This window comes from Chionomys nivalis, chromosome 16, assembly GCF_950005125.1.
Source record: "Chionomys nivalis chromosome 16, mChiNiv1.1, whole genome shotgun sequence".
Classification (NCBI taxonomy): Eukaryota; Metazoa; Chordata; class Mammalia; order Rodentia; family Cricetidae; genus Chionomys; species Chionomys nivalis.
This window is the reverse complement of record NC_080101.1, coordinates 21,939,625-21,959,172: the sequence shown is the minus strand read 5'-3', so window position 1 is coordinate 21,959,172 and position 19,548 is coordinate 21,939,625. Positions and strand designations below refer to the sequence as shown.

Sequence of the window (19,548 nt, the reverse complement as noted above, 5' to 3'; positions counted from 1 at the left end):
ACTAGCACCTGTGATCTGCCAGCTACCCCCAGCAACGTGAGGGTCTCATCTATGCAGGATCGCCCCCCTGTGTTTACATGTGACACTCCCTAAGACACAAATTTCAAATGGAAATAGAAATCTCCTTGCTTACTCATTCATGTTAACAGAAATTGGGAACAGCTAAGCCCGCTGAAATGTGGAGATTTACCTGTTTTAATTAGAAAGGGAAACAAACTGGTTGATTTGGGGAGAAGACATTTTCCTTCTCTTCTCCTTTGCCCGATTCCAAATGTGGTCGCAATGAATGCACGGGGAGATAAAAGAACCCTGCTGCTTTCTGCGGGGAAATTAAAACGGAGCAGCGCTTCTGTTTAAAACTGCGAAAGCAAACACGGGAACATGTGTGTCCTTAATGGTCTTTTTCCAGTCGTCATCTTGAGCATTTGGCTCTACGTGGCGTGCCAGCAATTGAGAGTTAGGTTTGCTCTCTCTGAAAAGTGGAAATCTCTTCTCAAAGCAATATTTTCTAAATAGGTCTCATCTCAGACTTAAAAGCTAATAATGAAAAAAGAATTATTATGAATAACAAACAAGAATTTTTGTAAAAGTTTGACTGAAGGAACAGGTGAGATTTTTAATTTTTGGTTTGTTTGGAACCGAGGTTCACTGTGTATCATCCCATTTTCCAGGGATTTCTATAAATATTCTAGAAGTTAATAATAATTTCTCCGGCGAATGAACACGTAATTGTAAAAGACTGTATTCTAAAATATACTTCTGGAAATTTCCCAATGTCCGTAAGCCCTGAAAATATTTCAGTAGCAAAACCTGCCAAATTTAAAAACCTTAGAATAAGGGGATTAATCCACATTTTAATTCTTAAGTAAGTTATCTTTCCTTGCAATATCACACACTAAATTTTTAATATGGATATTTATCATTGCAACATGAACTGGCCATAAGAAGTAATAACACAGTTACAACTTGATTTGTTGGGACGAGTGAGAGGCCGGAAGGCTACACATGAGGCCAGGATTCTACTGTGCCCCCCAAAGCCAATTAAGAACTCAGAAAGCAAAAGCGGCATGGGTGATCCAATAGTGCCTGAACAGCCGCTGTGAAGTCAGGTTTGGCTGTGCCCTGGCTGTGCCTGCTGATTAAACCCATATCTCTCTTACTGAAAATCTCTTTCAATTATGAATGAGGGAAAGTTTTAAGATGGCAAGAAAATTACACTTCCCTTAGAAATTATCCGTGTGGTTTCTTCAACGGGTTCTTTAAAAGTTGAGACGGCCTCATTTGCATGGATTAATGAGGCTTCTTCTCTATGCTTGCTCAAACCCCTTCAACTATGCATTCCCTTTAAAAATCTGCTACCAGAGATGGCATGGGTCTTTTGTCCTTTGAATGGGGATTAGTTTTCTGAATGATTAGACCCTGCTAATTTTTAAATTCATTGTTATTTTCAACGTTTTTGGCTGGAGTTGATGATATATCAAAGGCTTTTCTGTCCCTTCTCGAGAATAGTGTCACCTGCGCCATTAGCATCTGAAGGCTAACAACAGAGCATCCCTGTAGCCCATCTGTTGTCCTTGTAGCTTACCGGCTGGTTCTCCTTCCGACAAAGAAGTAAGAACCTGGGAGTCAAAGCCCGAGAATATATGTGGATTCATAGCAGAGCCCTCTACTCCAAACACGCTTCATGGAAAGTTTGTTACCAATTGTGCTATCTCCTGGCCCCAAGTTAAGTTTCTTTCATTTAGGGTAAAAGAATCATCATTCATTAGTATTGTTTCTAATTAATTAAGTAACTAATTGTTACTGCTTATCTTACAGCAGTCAAAACCTCTGCCGTTATAACTAATTGTAAAGTCAATTGTAAAGTCAAGAACAGAAATAAAAATAATGATTTCCAACTAAATCCATGCTGCTTGTTAAGAAAGCAATACATGCTGTATGATAAGAGGAGACCTCTGCCAGGCAACTTCTGCAGAAGGAAGACAAGGCCAAAACCTGCTACATGGAAAGTCAATGAGCTAATAAAATCTGGCATTTTTCTGCCCACCAGAGGAGCTCTATGGACTGACCTGTCCATCAACACCCCCTATAGCACAGCAACAGACAAAGAGATACGGGGCCTGGTGTGTCGGGGCTTTTGAGACCTCACAGTCTGCTCTCCTCCAAGGCCATAAGTCCTAATCTTTTCCATTTGACCAACTGTTAAGTGAGCATTAAAATATATGAGCCTATGGATGTCATCTCGGTTAAACTACCACGTCCACTTTTAACAACAATAAAAAATAGGTAAAATGAACATTCATCATCTAGGACTGTCTTTTCCCAGACCTCTCTTCCTGCCGCTTCTCATTGATCTCACTTTCTCTAGCATGGAATGCATGCTGAACTCTGCCCTTTTTAAGGTCTGAGGCTGTCCATAGGGTACTGATGGTCCCTTACCATATTGGACCATAACATGCTCAAACCCTGAGTTATTAACTGTCGGGTCCTTGCTGTTGGACCTTACTTTTATCTATGCTTAGGATTCACAGTTGTCAGCATCCTTTTGTATTTCTATTCTTCTTCCTTAGACGAAAACTATGCTGCCAGTTTTGTATCACTATACATTTAGCATCCTTTCTATGTATCCTTACATGTGATCAAATAATCAAAACTCCAGTAGCAGAATACCAAGAGAAAAGTTTGTGGCCAGTTTATTTTAACTCCTACCCAGCATTTACACCTTCCTGGGTGTAACTGTAAATCTCCCTATTAAAACTCTTCATTTCTCTATGTAATCCACAGCAAACAACCAATATGATGGACTAGGAACAAAAGGTCTAGCTGACTAAACACACATAGGTGGTCTTTGCACTTGGCCTATTTAAAACAACTATTGTTTTTATTCCTGTGTCTCTATGTCTGTATAAATATATATTCACACATGTGCACAAGCAACCAGAGAAGTGTGTCACTTGATGTTGAGTGCTGGGAACTGACCTCAGGTCCTATGGAAGAGTGGTTTTAACCACTGAGCCTTTTCTCCAGCCCTGCATTTGTTATTTAAGGGGTGTATTTAGGTGAGAAAGTAAAGGATCCTGGATTGAGACACACACTATGTGAATTCCACTAATGAAGTGATGGCTCACGGCACTTGCTAGCCTACACTCTACTTCTGTTGGGGGATGGGGGATTCTTGTTCTCTAAACATAGGTGAAGGACAAAACCCAGTGTGTTTGCTGCAGAGAAAATGCTTGTTTTATCTAAATATCCATGTATTAAATCATATTGCACAACCAATTGCTATATAAAAGGTGACTTCAGCAGCAACCATTTCTTCGTTTTGATTCTGAAGGCTGGAAAGTCTAAGATCAAAAGTCCATTGTCCTATGTGGTTTGTAAGCAGTTACTTCTTACAGGTTTACATGGGCGATGGGTAAAAAAGAATGAAGCTGTATGTCTCTTTTTATAAATATGCTGATCCAGTGGAGCACTAAAATCCTGCCAGTGACCACACCCTCAAAAAGGATGATTCTTCTTCTCTCAGCAGCTACAAACTACCACTAGCTCCACATTGATGTCTGTCCTCCACCAGCTGGGAGGAAATTGTCCAGTTAGTTTGAGATCCATTTCTCTATGTTCCAGAGCCCAAGTGTGAGCTATCTTTGACGATATGGTCTTAACACATAGTTATGGTGACTAATCAATAGCAATGGCAATATTCTATGTTGCTTTGCGGACCCATGATTCTTTCCTGACCCCAGCCCATGGCTTGCATGTAAGTTTCTATTTAATAACCCATGTTTTCTGGGAATGACATTGTCCACCATGCAAAGTAATTATGCTCAAATGTATTTATTAAGACAGGGTCTCATCCTGTAGGCAAGCAATCCCTTAAACTCACCATGTATTCTAAGCTGGCCTTGAACTCATGATGAAATTCTTGCCTCAGTCTCCCTGGGTTAGGCATGATTCATTATGTCAAGAATAGGATGTTAACTCTTCAACAGAGATTAAATGATAGTATAGAGGGCCTGAAATCCCAAAGACTGTAAGAGATTGGGCAAATTTCAGTGATGTATAAAAGATCATATGAGGCATGAGTAAGGCAGCTAGCTGCAACTGATAAAAGAAAATGGAATAAATACAAGGGGGCCCTGAAGTCATAAAGTTTGGCTGCTAGCTGGGTCTGGCATGACTTGAATGAAGGAAGGAGGATCCTAAGATAATACTGAGTATAAGTGGAGGTTTACTGTCCTGCCAGTCAGCTCTGTCCCATCAGTCAGCTCCTCCAAATAACCACACTGAGACTTATTATTAATTATAAATGCTTGACTGATAGCTTAGGCTTATTATTAACTAGCTCTTACATCTTAAATCAACCCATATTTCTTATCTATGTTCTACCATGTGACAGTACCTTTATCAGCACAGCATGTGCATCTCCTACTTCCTCTGTGTCTGGCTTGCGACTCCCAATGACTCTGTCCTTCTTCCTCCCAGCCGTCTCCTTTAAGTTTGGCTCTCCCACAGAATGCCTTCCTGCCTAGCTATTGGCCAGTCAGCTCTTTTATTAAACCAATCAGCAGGCGCCTTGGCAAAGACACATCTTCACAGTGCACACACACAAACAAAAATTATTCCATAACAATTGAGATTGCTATGTGACCAAGACAATGGTGGTTGGATGTAGCAGGAGAGAGAACAAGTGGGGAGAACAAAAATGCTGCTTCTAGTTTGAACAGGTGACATCCACAGTGTCTCTGAACACTATGCTGCCAGGAAGGCAAAAGCAAAAGGACGACGACAGAGATGAAAGGGTGTGTAGAGTTGATGTAAGAATGAAAATGACAGGAAAAAATCAAACTTCCAAATGAGAAAGCAGAGAAAGATAATTACAAGTGTGTGAAGGATATTTTTGGAGAGCATGACCATTTATGATCCAGGCTAAAGTAAAGGGGAGGGAGCCATTTAAGACGTGCCAGGAAAGAGAACTCAGTGATTTAAACGGCTAAGAAAGGAGATCAGACTCAAGCTCTATTGTCACATTAAAATCATGTGCAGGAAAAAAAATAGGCATTTAAAAGCAAGAGAAAGAACTGAACTGTTACCAAGTTCAGGACATTGTGCTAAACATTTTTCATGCATAGGCTCATTTTGCTAATTACAGGTGTTACACATTAAAGGGTGGTTAAATAGTACTGGAGGTTCAGATCCTGGCCCTTCCATTCACTGGTTCTGAGAGGTTGGGAGAGTTTCCCCTTTTTTTACATGACAATTAACTTATTATAGCTCACAGGGTGAGTGTGGACATCATAAAGATGGTGCATTTAAAGTTATACCATCATGTTACCTGGCTGCCAATTGTATATCGTTGTCTTTCTTTTGACTTAACTTTTATGAACTCTGTTATCCACAGAAAGTCATGTGAGTTCACAGATCCAGCCTGTTCTAACAGTTTTGTTAATAATTGGATATTCTCAGTGTCTGTATGTAGTTGGCAGTTAATCTTACTTGAACAGCAGCAGTTTTGTTCCATCCCATGTTCTACCTGTAGACATCCCTTGGAAATTCTTAAAGACAAGGGGGTGAATTCAAATACGCAAGAGGTTCCATTTCAGGTTCCCCAGTTGTCATGAGAGGATGCCTTTCCCAACCACATCTTAATTCTCTGCAGCTTCAAAAATGTGGTTCCTCATTTAACTAGCCATGGGGGTTGTAAAAAGATACCTCCTAGTCATTGCTACCCAACGTTTCTGAAAAACTAAACTGAGAGAAGCTACAGCTATGGAGAATTACTGAGACATACTTATTCCAATTATGATTCTAGACAATGGTCTGTTTTGAGGACACCATGCACACTCCTCATTTAATACTCACAATAAGCGAAAGAAGTCAGAGCTACTGTATTGATAACTTATCTTACAAAGGAAGCAACTGAGGCATCAGAATGTAGGTCCTAGTAAAGCTGCGAGCCTGCAAGCTTAACCTTCCATTACACTGTTGCTGTCAAATTCAAGCTGCACAGACCCTGAATGCCCAGCTCATTCGTTCCATTTCACCATATCACTTTTGTGAGCTTTCCTTATATTAACCTTAACATATATTTTGTGCTTGTGGTTTGTTTTCTGGATGTTTAACATGCTTTCTAAGACTGAGCTATGTGCTTAGTCCATATCAAGAATACAAAGACCTGATATGACATCTCACTTAAAGAATAGCACCAAACAGTTGCAATTTCCCACATCGATTCCTTTATGAGAACCCCCCCCCCAAAAAAAGAACTCCTGCCTGGTCACTAATCAGAAAACTTTTTTTAACCACTGCTTTGTTTTCACCTCGTACTGGGAAACCAGGATTTTCTTGTGACATTGACTGCTAGACAATTTATGTTTACACGTCTCTATTTTATCGTCACTGTGCTGATTTCCTTTCTTCTTCTGTCCCAACTTCTTATGCTGCTGGTTTACCTTATTTCATGAAAGTTGAGATCCTTCCTTTGTGAAACAAAATGGGAATATTTAAACATGCCTCATTCCACAATCATAAAATAGTTATTAACTTTTGTACGCATAAAGAAAATGACCCCTGAACACCACACATGTTCAACACAGTGTATCACATATATAGTATATGTTTGGAGACTGATTTTCTCCAGGCTACATAAATTTATATGTAAAGGTCATTAAATACCATCCCAGACTCACCATGTGAGTTTTGTGACTTCACACAATTCATATAATGTCTCTGTATGTGCTTCCTAATCCTTATAATGGAAATGATAATATGCCTTCCATACAGGCAGACAAAACAGATGTAAAGTTCGTGCATGAGCTGATGGAGTAGTGTATGCCTGCAGTCACTGCTACTCAGCAGGCTGAGGCAGGAGGATCACTACAGCCTATGTTTTCAAGGACAACCAGAGAAAATTGTGAGACTGTTTCTCAAAACAAAAGAATTAGTTTATGTAAAGTTCTTAGAACTGTTTTCAAGATTCATGTATAGTATATGATTACCATCTGCTCCTCTCTTTCTTTTCCTCTTTCTCTCCTCCTTACTTTTTACCGCTGATGTTCTATCCTCCAGACTTCCTAAAGGGGCCACACTTACCCTAAGGTCTCCAGAAAGATCTCCCCGAAGCTTGAGGTCATTGATTTTATGTATTCCTCCTTTCGGCTACTGCACTGGTTTTCACTTCTGTTAATGCCATTTGCTGATTCCCCATATGCAACCACGGACACTGGAACTTGGGTGCTCTTCTTCAATATTGAGAAACAGGCAGCTGTTTGAGCTATATAATTGCCTGGAATTCTCACTACAACCTTGCTTTCATATCAGAACTATGTGAGTTCTTATTGTCTAAGCACTGGGGCTGTGTTTCTTCTACCTCCAAGTCTCCTTTGTCTCCTCACCCTGTGGGATGCAGTATGTATTCACCGGGCTGGACCACAATTTCCTACACAGATTTTGTAACTGCCTTTCCCCCAGCCAGCAATCCCCTGCCCTGCTCTTCCATTACTCCCTTCCCTACCAGTTTATTGGCCACAAGCATGAATCCTTCTTGGGATCAGGTGATACCTTGTGACAGATCACATGCTATGTCCCCAGTGTTGGTAAGTGCTGCCATATTGTATGGAAAACCACTGGAAGAATTGTCACTTTGTTATCCTTAGTAGTCTATGGCCAAATTAAAACAAACAAACAAAATCCAGCTCATTAGAAAAGGAAGTATCTGTCATCTCAAGTAGGGTTGCAATGGAAGTCTGTGTTCCAGGATCCCCAGCTGCTCCCCCAAAATTGGGAAGGTTGGCAAAGAGCACTAAGATTTCCTGACGCGAAGTGTACTCTCTCACACTTGACACCGGACACCAGTCCTCTCATTCTGACCTGCTTCTTCCTTCTACACACACACCAGGACCCTGATGCCCCAGCTTGTATCACATGTGTAAGTCGGTGCTCTACGATTACTCTAAACTTTTGTGTTTATTTGTTCAGCTTGGTGACTCTCTTGTTATAATTTGTGTGACACTCACTTTTATCAGCAGAGATCTAGGTAGAAACGCTGCACTCTCAACCATTAGAGGCTGGGTTTCTGGTTCTGCTGGCATCCGCCTTTCAAATCCTTGTGGTATGATTAACATGCTATGTATTTCTTGTATTCGACAGTTATTCTGAGGGAAGGGGCCCTGAGGAAAGTCCCTGGCATGTGATCTCCCAATACTTTTTATCATCCCTCATCCATAATTGCCTCTGCCACACTGACATTCTTCACCTCTTCCACCAGTGCTCAGTCTGGCACAGTCTCACCATCTGTTTGTGTGACAACAACATTATGGGCTCCCTCCATGCATCCCTAAATGGGCACGGGAAGGAGTCAGAGATGGCAAGCGTGCCAGCTGGCACTGGTTGCTCAACCCTAGACAGTGATGAATCATGACCCAGGACAGGGAGGATGGCTAATTGTGGATCGCCATCGGTGCAATGGGGCCGGCCTTCCTGTTCACAGACGGGGTTCGTCCTCTGTTCTTTCTGTTCCTGTAACAACAGAATCAGCTTTCCTTTATCATGAGGTCACAAAAGACTGTTCAGTGGGAAAGAACGGTAGAAATCGAGCTCTGAATTGTTCTACTTTCCCCTTTTTATCTCTAAAAGAGCAGTATTGAGAATGTTCCACGGAGTCCGAGAATTGCTGGAAAATGACAGGATTGAGTTTCCAGCTGTTCATCAGGAAAAGAGCTAAAGCAAACTGCCTCATTCTCGTGGACCAGTCTATGAACAAGCTGCTGGAGTCCTGCCTAGACCCACCCATCAAGTCTCAAATATTTTCTGTTCTTTGTGTCTTGTAAATAATTGAATAATTGATTCATTCGTTTATTCATTTCTTTCTGAATGCTATTTACAGAATCATATCGATCAGACAGTTGTTCAAGATTTATGCTATAGATTCATATTTAGATACATCATATTAACTGTTTTGTTACTGTTAGTTGATTTTGATGTATTTACTGTTGAAAAAGACTTCTATATTTTGTTTCTATCCTGTGCCTTTGTACTGAGTCCTCCTGTGTGTGTGGTATGTATGTGTGCATGTGTGTGCGTGGTGAGGTGTACGCACAAGTGTGTATGCATATGTGTGTGTGTGTTTACTTCACTTTCAGTTCCCTCAAAAGGAATTGTTTCCTCACCACCGCTTTCATTGCTGTCTTATCTTGACATTTTATGTCTTCCAAATACAGAGTGCAAAATAATGTTGAACTTTAGCTGGGCAGTGGTGGTTCACACCTTTGATCCCAGCACAGGCAGAGACAGGCAGATCTCTGTGAGTTTGAGGACAACCCGGTCTACAAAGCAAGTTCCAGGACAGCCAGGGCTGTTACACAGGGAAACTCTTGTCTTGAAAAACCTAATAATAATAATGTTGGACTTACATGTCCCTTTAATTCCTCATACTCCTTACAACTATCTACACCAGTGAGCATCTGGGAAATTCATGGGTCAAAAATTAACTGATAGTTATGTCTCCTTATGTCTAAATCTTGTGAAGGTCACGTGTGTCTATAAGATAGGATCCTTGGTTTTCCAGTAGGGAGCATTTTGGAAAAGGTTAAAAGCCATCCCTGATGTAGAACACCTGCCAATAATATAAGACATGGTTCTGAAAAAGCCTCTCATTCCTGCTAAACCTTTGTCTTCCTCTCTCTCTCTCTCTCTCTCTCTCTCTCTCTCTCTCTCTCTCTCTCTCTCTCTCTCTCTCTCTCTCTCTCTCTCCCTCCCTCCCTCCCTCCCTCCCTCCCTCTCTCCCTCTCTCCCTCTCCCTCAGTCATTTACTCCTGACTGACTGACTAACATTTTGTACGGTAAGTCTATCTTTAATAATTTATAAAATTTCTCACTAAGCCTCTGCCGTTCGAACTTTCACCTCTGACCTGAATGTGAATGCGCATGTCCGCCCCAGTTTCCGCAGCTACTCCGAGAGCATAGCAATAGAGCCAGGTCGCTCTACGAGCCTTGCTGGGGTCTGCACTTTATTTGCTGGAAGGTTTCTACAGCAGATGTTAGCAGGCAGACAAGCTAGCACACAACCCCAAAGCCCAGAGCGTGCAGCGCCAGGCGCGCGCACCCTTGCCAATACCAACCCCAGAAGAGCTGCAGGGTGATGGAGGGAGTGTGCTCTAAGGGGCCAGCGCTGCTCCGAAGCCCCGCTAATGTCTCTGTGTGGCCATGCTGTATTTTCAGCTTGTCATCATGGCTGGGACAGTGCTGCTTGCCTACTACTTCGAATGCACTGACACTTTTCAGGTGCATATCCAAGGATTCTTCTGTCAGGATGGAGACTTAATGAAGCCTTACCCGGGGACGGAGGAAGAAAGCTTCATCACCCCTCTGGTGCTCTATTGCGTGCTGGCTGCCACTCCAACTGCTATTGTAAGTACAGAACAAGAGTTCTTTGTTGTGGGGTACCTGAAAGTATTTCCTGTCTGCCTTTTCTCCTCTTTCCTGTCCTCCTGGGTCTCACCAGCGGGTAGCCTAATCAAGGCTTTCCTGTTTCAGCTGGAAAAGACTGAGTAGAACTCTTCATAAAAACAACAACAACAAAAATTAAATTGATCTTGCCTTTCATAGATGGATTTTTTTTTTCTTTTTTGCTTTTTAGTGTCAGGGTTTTTGAAGCTGTGTTTTTTTAAAGCATGTGTGAATGTCAGAAATCAACAGACATGGTTAGCTGGCCTCTTTAAGAATAGCTACTGTACTCTCAGAAAAAGTAGGCTGAGAGTTAGTTGTGTGTATTCAGGAGTTGAATGGGAGCGATGGGATTGCCATAGAGACTCAGATCAGAGCTGAGCAGAACCCTCCAGCTGCTACCGCTGAACTGCAGAGGCCAGAGAGGAGCAAAATTACTTGACCCAAAATGTGCTGTCCCTGCCCCTGTCGTGTATCTGAACACATTGCAGTCACCAGGGCAGATTAATCTGGGCATAATTTCAGTTCCGGCTCTGTCCTTCCCATCTAATCTCTTTCTAATAAAACCCCACTCTTCCACTGCACCTCTGACGAGCCTTCTGCTCTCTTTCAGACCGGGCCTTCATTAAAAATACTAACTGGTTTACTGAAGAATACGGTGATTGCTCAGACATTCAGTTCAAAAGCTATTCTCGGTGGCAAGGCTACTCTTGACTTATGATGAAAAGTGACTGTAATTTTGAGGCTATAGAAAAATTGAATCATCATACTCCAAGTCTATTCAGATCATTTGATCCATCCTCAGCAGAGCTCCCCTTAGCTACTAAGACATCAGGAGAAATGAGAACGATATTGATGAGATGCAATACAATGCATCCGGGTGGTTAAAAACATTAGGTCTACAGAGCAGCGTATCCAGCTCACATCCTGGCGGGGTGACTCATCTCACTGATTCCTTCTAGACAAGGCAAGGTTGTCACTGTGTCTAGAAATGACTTCCTAAAGTTCCTGGCATACCCGTGTCCAGGAGTAAAGAACCTGGCAGGGAATTATCCTCCACTGCTTTGACATCATGGGACAAATGTCCTCATCTGAGAATTATGACATTCCATTGAGAACCCCTGAGAATGATCTCTTCTAAAGGGATGGGAACTGGACATAACTTCTATGTCTCCTTTTCCTTATCCTTATCCTCAGCCCTAGGAAGAAAAAGAAAGCATAGAGAGAAGACACTTCTATGTGCCTCACAAGGCAGAAAACTCTAATCCCCAGGTAAAACAAGGAAACAGGTTAAACTCTGTCTAGAATGTACTGGTGGTAGTTCTACCATGAGGCAGTCTGGAACTGCGAGTGTGCCATAAACACATCATGATATCATGTTCTTATGTGTTCAGACATGAATTGCTGAGTGACCCATTGAGTTACTAATATATTTTTCCTTTCTTCCTAGTCTCATTATCATTCTCTTTATTTTCCTATGATTATTTTGTATTTATAGAGATTTTTGCCCATTAAAAAAACGACTAGCAGAAACATTAATAAAGATGAGCAGAAAATTTGAATCAAAGAAACAGTATAATTGCCGAATAAAATCAAAAGCAAATTCTTCAAAATGTTAAGTGCACATGAAAGTGGAAGAGAGAATATGGGAAAATATTGGGGAGATAACAAGGCCCAGGGGAGGAAAAGCAAGGAAGGATTAATGTGACCAAGACACCATAACATTTATGTATGAAAATTTCATCATGAAAAACATTATTTTGTATGACTAAAAATAGAAACCATTTTATAATGATGTCTACTCTGCAGATGTTGCCTAGGTGAGCCTCATAGCATCCCAGTGAGACAGAACAGAGTATTCCAATGCACATAAAAATCATGGCCAACAGCCTCCTTCATCTTTCAGTTGGGAACACCAGACACAGTTTGGCTAAATGATGCCCTAAAGGTTCCATTTTTATATAAACAGATGGACAGGGATCTGCCCACTGGGTTCCATTGTTGCCTTCCTTCTAAAATTGAGGGCATGGCTGGGAACCAGGGATGGTCACAACTGCTGGGCTAATGGCAGGGAGCAATACAGTCTTCAGCCCTGTTAGTCAGCAGCTGTATTCCCTCAAGACCCCAATCTGTGAGCAGTAACAGGCCAGATAGCCTCAGAGCTCCGGGAAGGAGCTGTGTTCACGTCTGCGCAGTGAGGTAGGACTTGCCCATGTGAGATCTCAGCACCTCTGATTCCTAGTGCCTCCTTCAGCACACACACCTGCTCAGAGCTCCCAGCCTTCACTGTCTCCCTCAGACTGAGGCCCCAAATAACTGTGTGACTTCTAGCTGCTTGTGTTCCTGTGGGCTCAGTTTTCTCTTCTCTACACTTTTAAAAGGGATCAGGCTCAATGATTTCCAAGACCTTCTAGCTCTCAGAGTTGATGAGAACACAAAAAGGACCATTTTGATGAAAGTTTCTGCATGTTAGAGTCCTTTCTGGATTCACTTGTGTGTGCCACGTGTGCCACGGGGCTGCACAACTTATCAGTTCCTCCTTAAAAGAATTTCCCTTGCTCCATGGGGTATAATGAAGGCAGAACCACTTTTCAGTGATGTACATAGTAACTAGTAGTAAATTTCAGAAAATTACCTCTACCTGGACCTGGATTGTCCTTGGCTTTTTTTCCCCTTTTTTCTCTTTTTTCTTTCTCTATTTCTTCCTTCTTTCCTTCCTTCCTTCCTTCCTTCCTTCCTCCCTCCCTCCCTCCCTCCCTCCCTCCCTCCCTCCCTCCCTTCCTTCCTTCCTTTCTTGGCATCTCCAAGCACAGCGACAGTGGTTGAACTGAGCACCACATTCCTGTGTCTCCATAGCTGGGCATTAACGACCCCATTCCCAGTTGCAGATGCACAGGGGAGAGCTGAGGGAAAAGACAGGGCTATTTGACCTGTAAACTCTCTGTTTCCCCTTTTCTGCTTTCCTGTCATAAAATATCAATCTCATATTGAGACAATGCCACTTGGGATAAACTGCACAGGGTCAAAGCCCTTGGTGTCACATATCCTTAGGAAAAGTTGAAGCTTGGAGAATTTATTGTGTCCAGAACTGTTTAGCCCCCAGTCGTAACCCATACTTCAAAGAAGCCTGCAGGGTTTGTTCTGACTACCTGGACAGCTTGGCTAATGAACTGCTCCCTTGGGCCTTCTGGATAAACTCCAACTCCTAGGCGAATGAGAGAGCCAGGGAGCCTGTTGGATAAGAGGATTTACTGGGCAGCGAATCTGATTTACCCTTATTTCATCTCAGTCCCAGTGGCACAAGGCATGAGAAGACAGCTATTAAACCTTTCTCTTGGCCTCACAATGAAGTGACTGGGGAGTATTTAGCGTTGAAGCAGCCGAGCATTTGACTCTCTGCCCAAGAGAACGGAAATAGCTCACAGTTTGGTATCCAAGTGCAAGCCGCGTGCACACAGACACATGTGTGGGCGACTCAGGAGCAGTTTCCTCAGAAAGGAAAGGCCAGCGCAGTTCGAAAGAAAGACTGGACTTGCAAATCTTCATTTGAGCATTTGTGCGAGCTCTTTGCATCCAATGTAAAAGGACATTGCAGGCCACAGAGTGGTCTCTCAGTGCAGAGCCTGTTGGCTGCCTGACAGGGCCTCAGCTGCTGAAGAAGCAAAGGAGACATTGTCTATCTTGCACTTCCTCAGAATCCACCTCTTCCGGGGCTGCACTATCTCCTCCATTGAAACTCTTGGACATTTTCTAAGTTACATTCTATCCCTCTGGACCTCATCACATGACTTCTTCAGACAGAAAGTCCTTTTGCCAAACTATTATACTGTATCTTTACAATCTACACTTTCTTCTGGGGTGAACATATGGATAACCCAATTAAATTTATGAATTGGAAAAAAATTTAAAAATCAATTTCCACATTTTTGTTCATACTACATATTAGTGATCCGGATTTCCTTTAGTAGTGTTTGCTCATCGCACTACTTCCAGTTATTCTAAGCTTAAAGGTATATTATCGTTGTTTGTGAGGGTCTTTTGTTTGTTTTTTGTTTTGTTTTGTTTCTTCTTTTGAGACTGTTTCTTTGTGTGATAGCCCTGGCTGTCCTGGAACTAATGTAGGAGACCAGGCTGGCCTTGAACTCACAGAGATCTACCTGCCTTTGACTCCCAAGTGCTGGGATTAAAGGTGGACACCACCACTTTCAGCATTTTTTGTTTAAAGAATATTGTTTTCCTAAAAATAGGGGCTGCTTAAGTTACTTGAAGATTACAATTGGGTTTACTTTTTTATTGAGAATGATATTTTGATAAAATTATTTTAGGTTTCCATTGCTCTTGTTCAGCAAAACAAAAGGTATTAATGAGTTCTATGTTTTTAGGAATATATGGTCCCACCTTTCTACAACTATAGTCTCAACTAAGATAGTTTTCAGAGTGGGTGGAGCTGGCTCCTGGATGAGACCAGAAGGCAATATCTCGTGTTATCACAGGCACAAGATGGTTTTCAAAATGCTGTCATACATATGGCCTTTCCTATTTATGCTGCTAAAGGACATTGGGAGTGTCCAGTGGTGGTATCTATTATTTATATCTATGTATGATAAAGCAAAAGTCAATAATTCTTGAGGAAACTAGAGTTCTGCAAGTAAAGGAAGCAGAAACTCTCGGCAGATATAGAGTTCATCGATAGCACTCGTCATGGAAGATAAAAGCCCAGAATAAAGGAGGCTCTCATGGTGCAGGCAGCAGAATCTATTTTTTTTTCTCATTTCTTGGATCACTTTAAAAATCTGCAATGGTTTGAATGCTTGTGATTGTGAAAGGTAGAATATCAATTATTAGCTCTTATAGTAACTGAAGGTGCTGTGTGACCTGCCTTGGGGGAAGAGACATCTGTAGTTATCACACCCAGGTGTAAAAGCCTAGGAACCACAATAATAAGCAGTGTGAAAGGCGTATTCAAGTCAAACAGTGGCACTAACATCTAGCAGATAACCAATAGTCATTTCATTGGACGTAAGGCCTGCTCTATAGGGCAAATCATGCCTAATAGGTAAACTTAGCAAACTTACCTTTTTGTCTGAGACCAGAATTATCCTAGTGTTAAACCCAACAAACCCAGTACATCAGAAGAGATCTCCAGGCCATTGCTGCTGATGAACAAAGGTGTGAAAATCCTCAACAAGATGTTATCCGCTTGAGTTGAGTGACACATAGCTCCAGATGTTCGGATAACCTGAAGTAACTACAGATGCCAGGAAAGTAAAAGGGACAATGATGGGGGCTAGCAGGGTACAACATGACTATGAACATGTTGTGATCTTGAGACATGCTGAGTGGATGCTAAATACTTACACCTCCAAAGTGGTGACTATGTGTGGTAAGACATATGTCAGTTACCTAGCTGAAGTCACATGTTGCACAATATAAATGCACTTTAGAGAGTTTTGTTGGACATGATAAATGCATATAATTTTATCTGTCAAAAGTAGCTTCGGTCTGTTGAATAATGCATCAAGAAAGATAAAACACAAAAACATGATCACCATGTTTCAATATGGTTTACATATTTGCATTTAAGTTTTGTATGTGGAAGATCTCTAACCATGTATTGCAGCTGCTGTCATGACTTAAAATACACTTACTACTGTATCAAAGGTCTTAGTCAGTTAGGATTGTGGCTAGCAGAACTAGAAGATGAAAATCACTAATGGAATTTATCTACACTTCATTCTTGCCAGAGCCAGTTTGGCCTTGACCACTTTTCACTGGAGGACATTCTTAATTTGCCGTGATTGATGTGTTTTTTGTTAGCCAACCATCAGAGAGGTCTAAACAAGTAAGACAGCCAGCACTGAACACATGGAGACTCCTGTGTGCTCCAGATGCTCTTTGTAGAGATGATGGATTGAGACAGGGTGGTCCAGCAGAAGTACAGATGAAGGGGCCAATGCACTGCCAAAGCCAGAGCCGTAAATCTGCCATTATGAGCAAATGGCATCAATGGTGAGCTGGAAGCTTGGCAGAAAGCAGAGCCATCTTTTACCTTCACAGCCCTGCATCCTCCAGGCAGACTCACCCGCCCTCCACAAACACCCACGAGAATAGAAGACCCTGTGAATGGAGAAATAGCGAAAGGCATGTGTGGTGGGGGGAGATGACTGCCCATAAAGTCCATTCAGTGTTGAAGGAACTGGATTGCTCATTAACAACTTGATGCCCATCAAAGTTTTACAAAAAGCCAAGTATATGTCACTCCATTTTGACTATAAAATGACCCCTTGACCCCTTCTTCTCTCTTTTAATACTTAGGCATGCACTTAGTATATTCCAGGCATTGCCAGTATCTGGATATAAATATCCAATTTGCATTTTCTATTTTTATTGATTTTTATTGCGCATACAAAATAATGGGCTTCATTACAAATATATAGATAAAATATACCCTTGTTTCATTTATTACTCTCTTATGTTCCATACCTCCTTTGTGATTTGAATGTTGGTAACAATGTTATTTTTGCATCAGTTTCACATTCTTCAACTTTTTCAATTCCATTTATTTAGTGTGTGTGTATGTGTGTGTGTGTTTGCAAGCACACATACACACATACCACAGTATATGTATGAAAAAGTTGGAAGACAATGTGTGAGAATCAGTTCTTTCCTTCTATCATGTAGGTCCCAGGTCATGATGACTGAACTCGGGTCATTAGGCTTGAGGAATGAAACTAGTGATAATTATTTTGATCAAAATAAGTCAGACTCAGAAATATATAGTTCAGGTTTTACTCTCATTTACTCTAAGATTATGCACAAATACATACATATGATATATATTTCACTTATGTATTAATAAATGTTGTAGATATAAGAATTAGCAGAGTCTCTTAGCTAGGAGGTACATTTTACGCTAAAGTCTCAAACCTCGGTTATCTAGAGGAGGGAAGTCCTTTCTTCCATCTTGGGTTCTCCATTTCTTAGTACTTTCCCAGTAGACTATGCTTATCCTGGAATCTGCTTCTCCAGTGACTTAGTTAAGTGCTTTATTGTAATAATGTAATGATAGCAATAATGACTACAGTGCAGATGCTATCTAACTGTTATCAAACAATAATAGCAACTTTACTGCTATTGCTTTATTGTGGCCCACATGTGTCATTTGTATGCTTTAGAGACCATTCATGGCTCTCCAGGGAGAAAAAGGTATTTATATCTAGATGAGGGATCTGAGCATGTCAACATGCTGAAGTGCCCTGCGCCTAGTATTTAATGGATGGTGGTGATTGTGAACTTTTACTCTTTGTTGTTAACTTCCATCTTTAGTTGTAGCTGTGCCAGAGTTTATTAAATTTTTTCCATGCTTATTCCATATTTTATATGTCAGTCTACTGTTCTTTTTGCTAGCAGGATAAATTTTTAAATGTCAGTATAGAGACTGATCTTACATAACTTAGAACCCATATGTTCTAGTTAGGGTTTCTGTTGCTGTGAAGAGATGCCACAATCATGGCAACTCTTATAAAAAGAAGCATTTGGTTGCTGTGGCTTACAGTTCAGAGGTTTACATCATCATGGTGTGACGTGATAGCATGCAGGCAGACATGATGCTGGAGAAGAAGCCGAAAGTTCTACATCTTAGTCTGCAAACAGCAGGAGGTGAACTGAGATACTGGGCATAATGTGAGCATAGGAGACCTCAAAGCCCATCCCCACGGTGACGCACTTCCTCCAAAAAGGCCACATCTATTCTAACAAGGCACACCTCCTAATAGTGCCATTTCCCATGACCTTATGGGGGCTAGTTATATTCAAACTATCACTCAATGTATAATGATTTAAAAGGTTTTTGTTCAAGAACCAAGAGAGGGATTTAGTAATAAAGAAGTAACAGCCAAACCACTTCCGTGTAGTAGAAACACACCTCAGGCAAAAGACGATCAAATAAGTATTTATAATGCAAATAATAATGTATTGTGAGATGTAAAATTATGCTTTCTTGAATTTCTCTGAATCATTCTTCATTGTTGCAATTTCCAAAGTCAGTTAAACATTTAATCCTGCCACAGCTGTATCATAAATTGCACTACACACTGTTATTTCAGTTTATATTTCATATGACCTTAAAGTTTAATATTTTTCCCAGATTTGTATCTTAAATGGTCAAATATTGGTTTCTCCAATTTCATTCTAAGAATTAAACGCAGCTGGTCTGTGGTGGCGCACGCCTTTAATCTGGAGGCAGAGGCAGGTGGATCTCTAAGTTTGAGATCAGCCTGGTCTACAAGAGCTAGTTCCAGGACAGTAAGGTCTGTTACACAGAGAAACCCTGTCTCAAAAAACAAAAAGGGGTTAAATGCAAGATAGTATCTATCCCACCATCTCCCCAATTGACATGGTATCTCTTAAAAGGAATGCAATTTCCTTGGAAGTTATTTTGTGGACCCCTGCTCTATCTATAAACAAGCAATTCTCCTGCTTGACTTTCTTTAACATTCCTTCCCCAGATATTTATTGGTGAAATATCCATGTATTTCATAAAGTCAACAAGGGAATCCCTGATTGCTGAGGAGAAAACAATCCTTACAGGGGAATGCTGTTATCTGAACCCCTTACTCCGAAGGATCATCAGATTCATAGGTAAGTGCTATAGCCCGGTGAACCAGGCTCCGATGGGTAGGGACAGTGCTCTGATTTTGGTGGATATGCTTGTCAAATAAGCTATGTGTACCATACCAGCATTCAAAACAAGGGCTCCTTGGGGATTTTCCATGAAGGGTAAAGCTAAGCCTAATCATGGTGCCATGTCAAATATTTGATCCTTGAAGTAAGATGTTGTTTATTAAATTGTTGTAAAGATTCAAATATTTGATCCTTGAAATAATGTGATGTTTATTAAATTCTTATAGAGAAATGTTTCAACTAATTTTCCCCTGCTTAGCATTTTCTTGAGATTCTCCCAGACCATGGGTTTTACAACTGATTAGGCGCAGACATACACCAAAGGGTAAGGGTCAGGTAAGCGTTAGGGGATAAATGGGAACATCAACCACATGAAATAGCTAAATTTTTTTGCAAAGTTTTTCTGGCCTGTAGATTTGTCCATTC

At 41.2% G+C, this 19,548-nt stretch overlaps 1 protein-coding gene across 1 annotated transcript in view; it reads left to right on the top strand.

Annotated features, from left to right (window-relative positions):
• The window catches only part of Plppr1 (phospholipid phosphatase related 1), a 204,366-nt gene that overhangs the window by 160,093 nt on the left and 24,725 nt on the right, over positions 1–19,548 (top strand). Inside the window, exons 3-4 of the mRNA XM_057790712.1 lie at positions 10,216–10,404; positions 18,948–19,080. Of these exons, the coding sequence (XP_057646695.1) occupies positions 10,216–10,404; positions 18,948–19,080 (322 nt within the window). The remainder of the gene's footprint in view (positions 1–10,215; positions 10,405–18,947; positions 19,081–19,548) is intronic.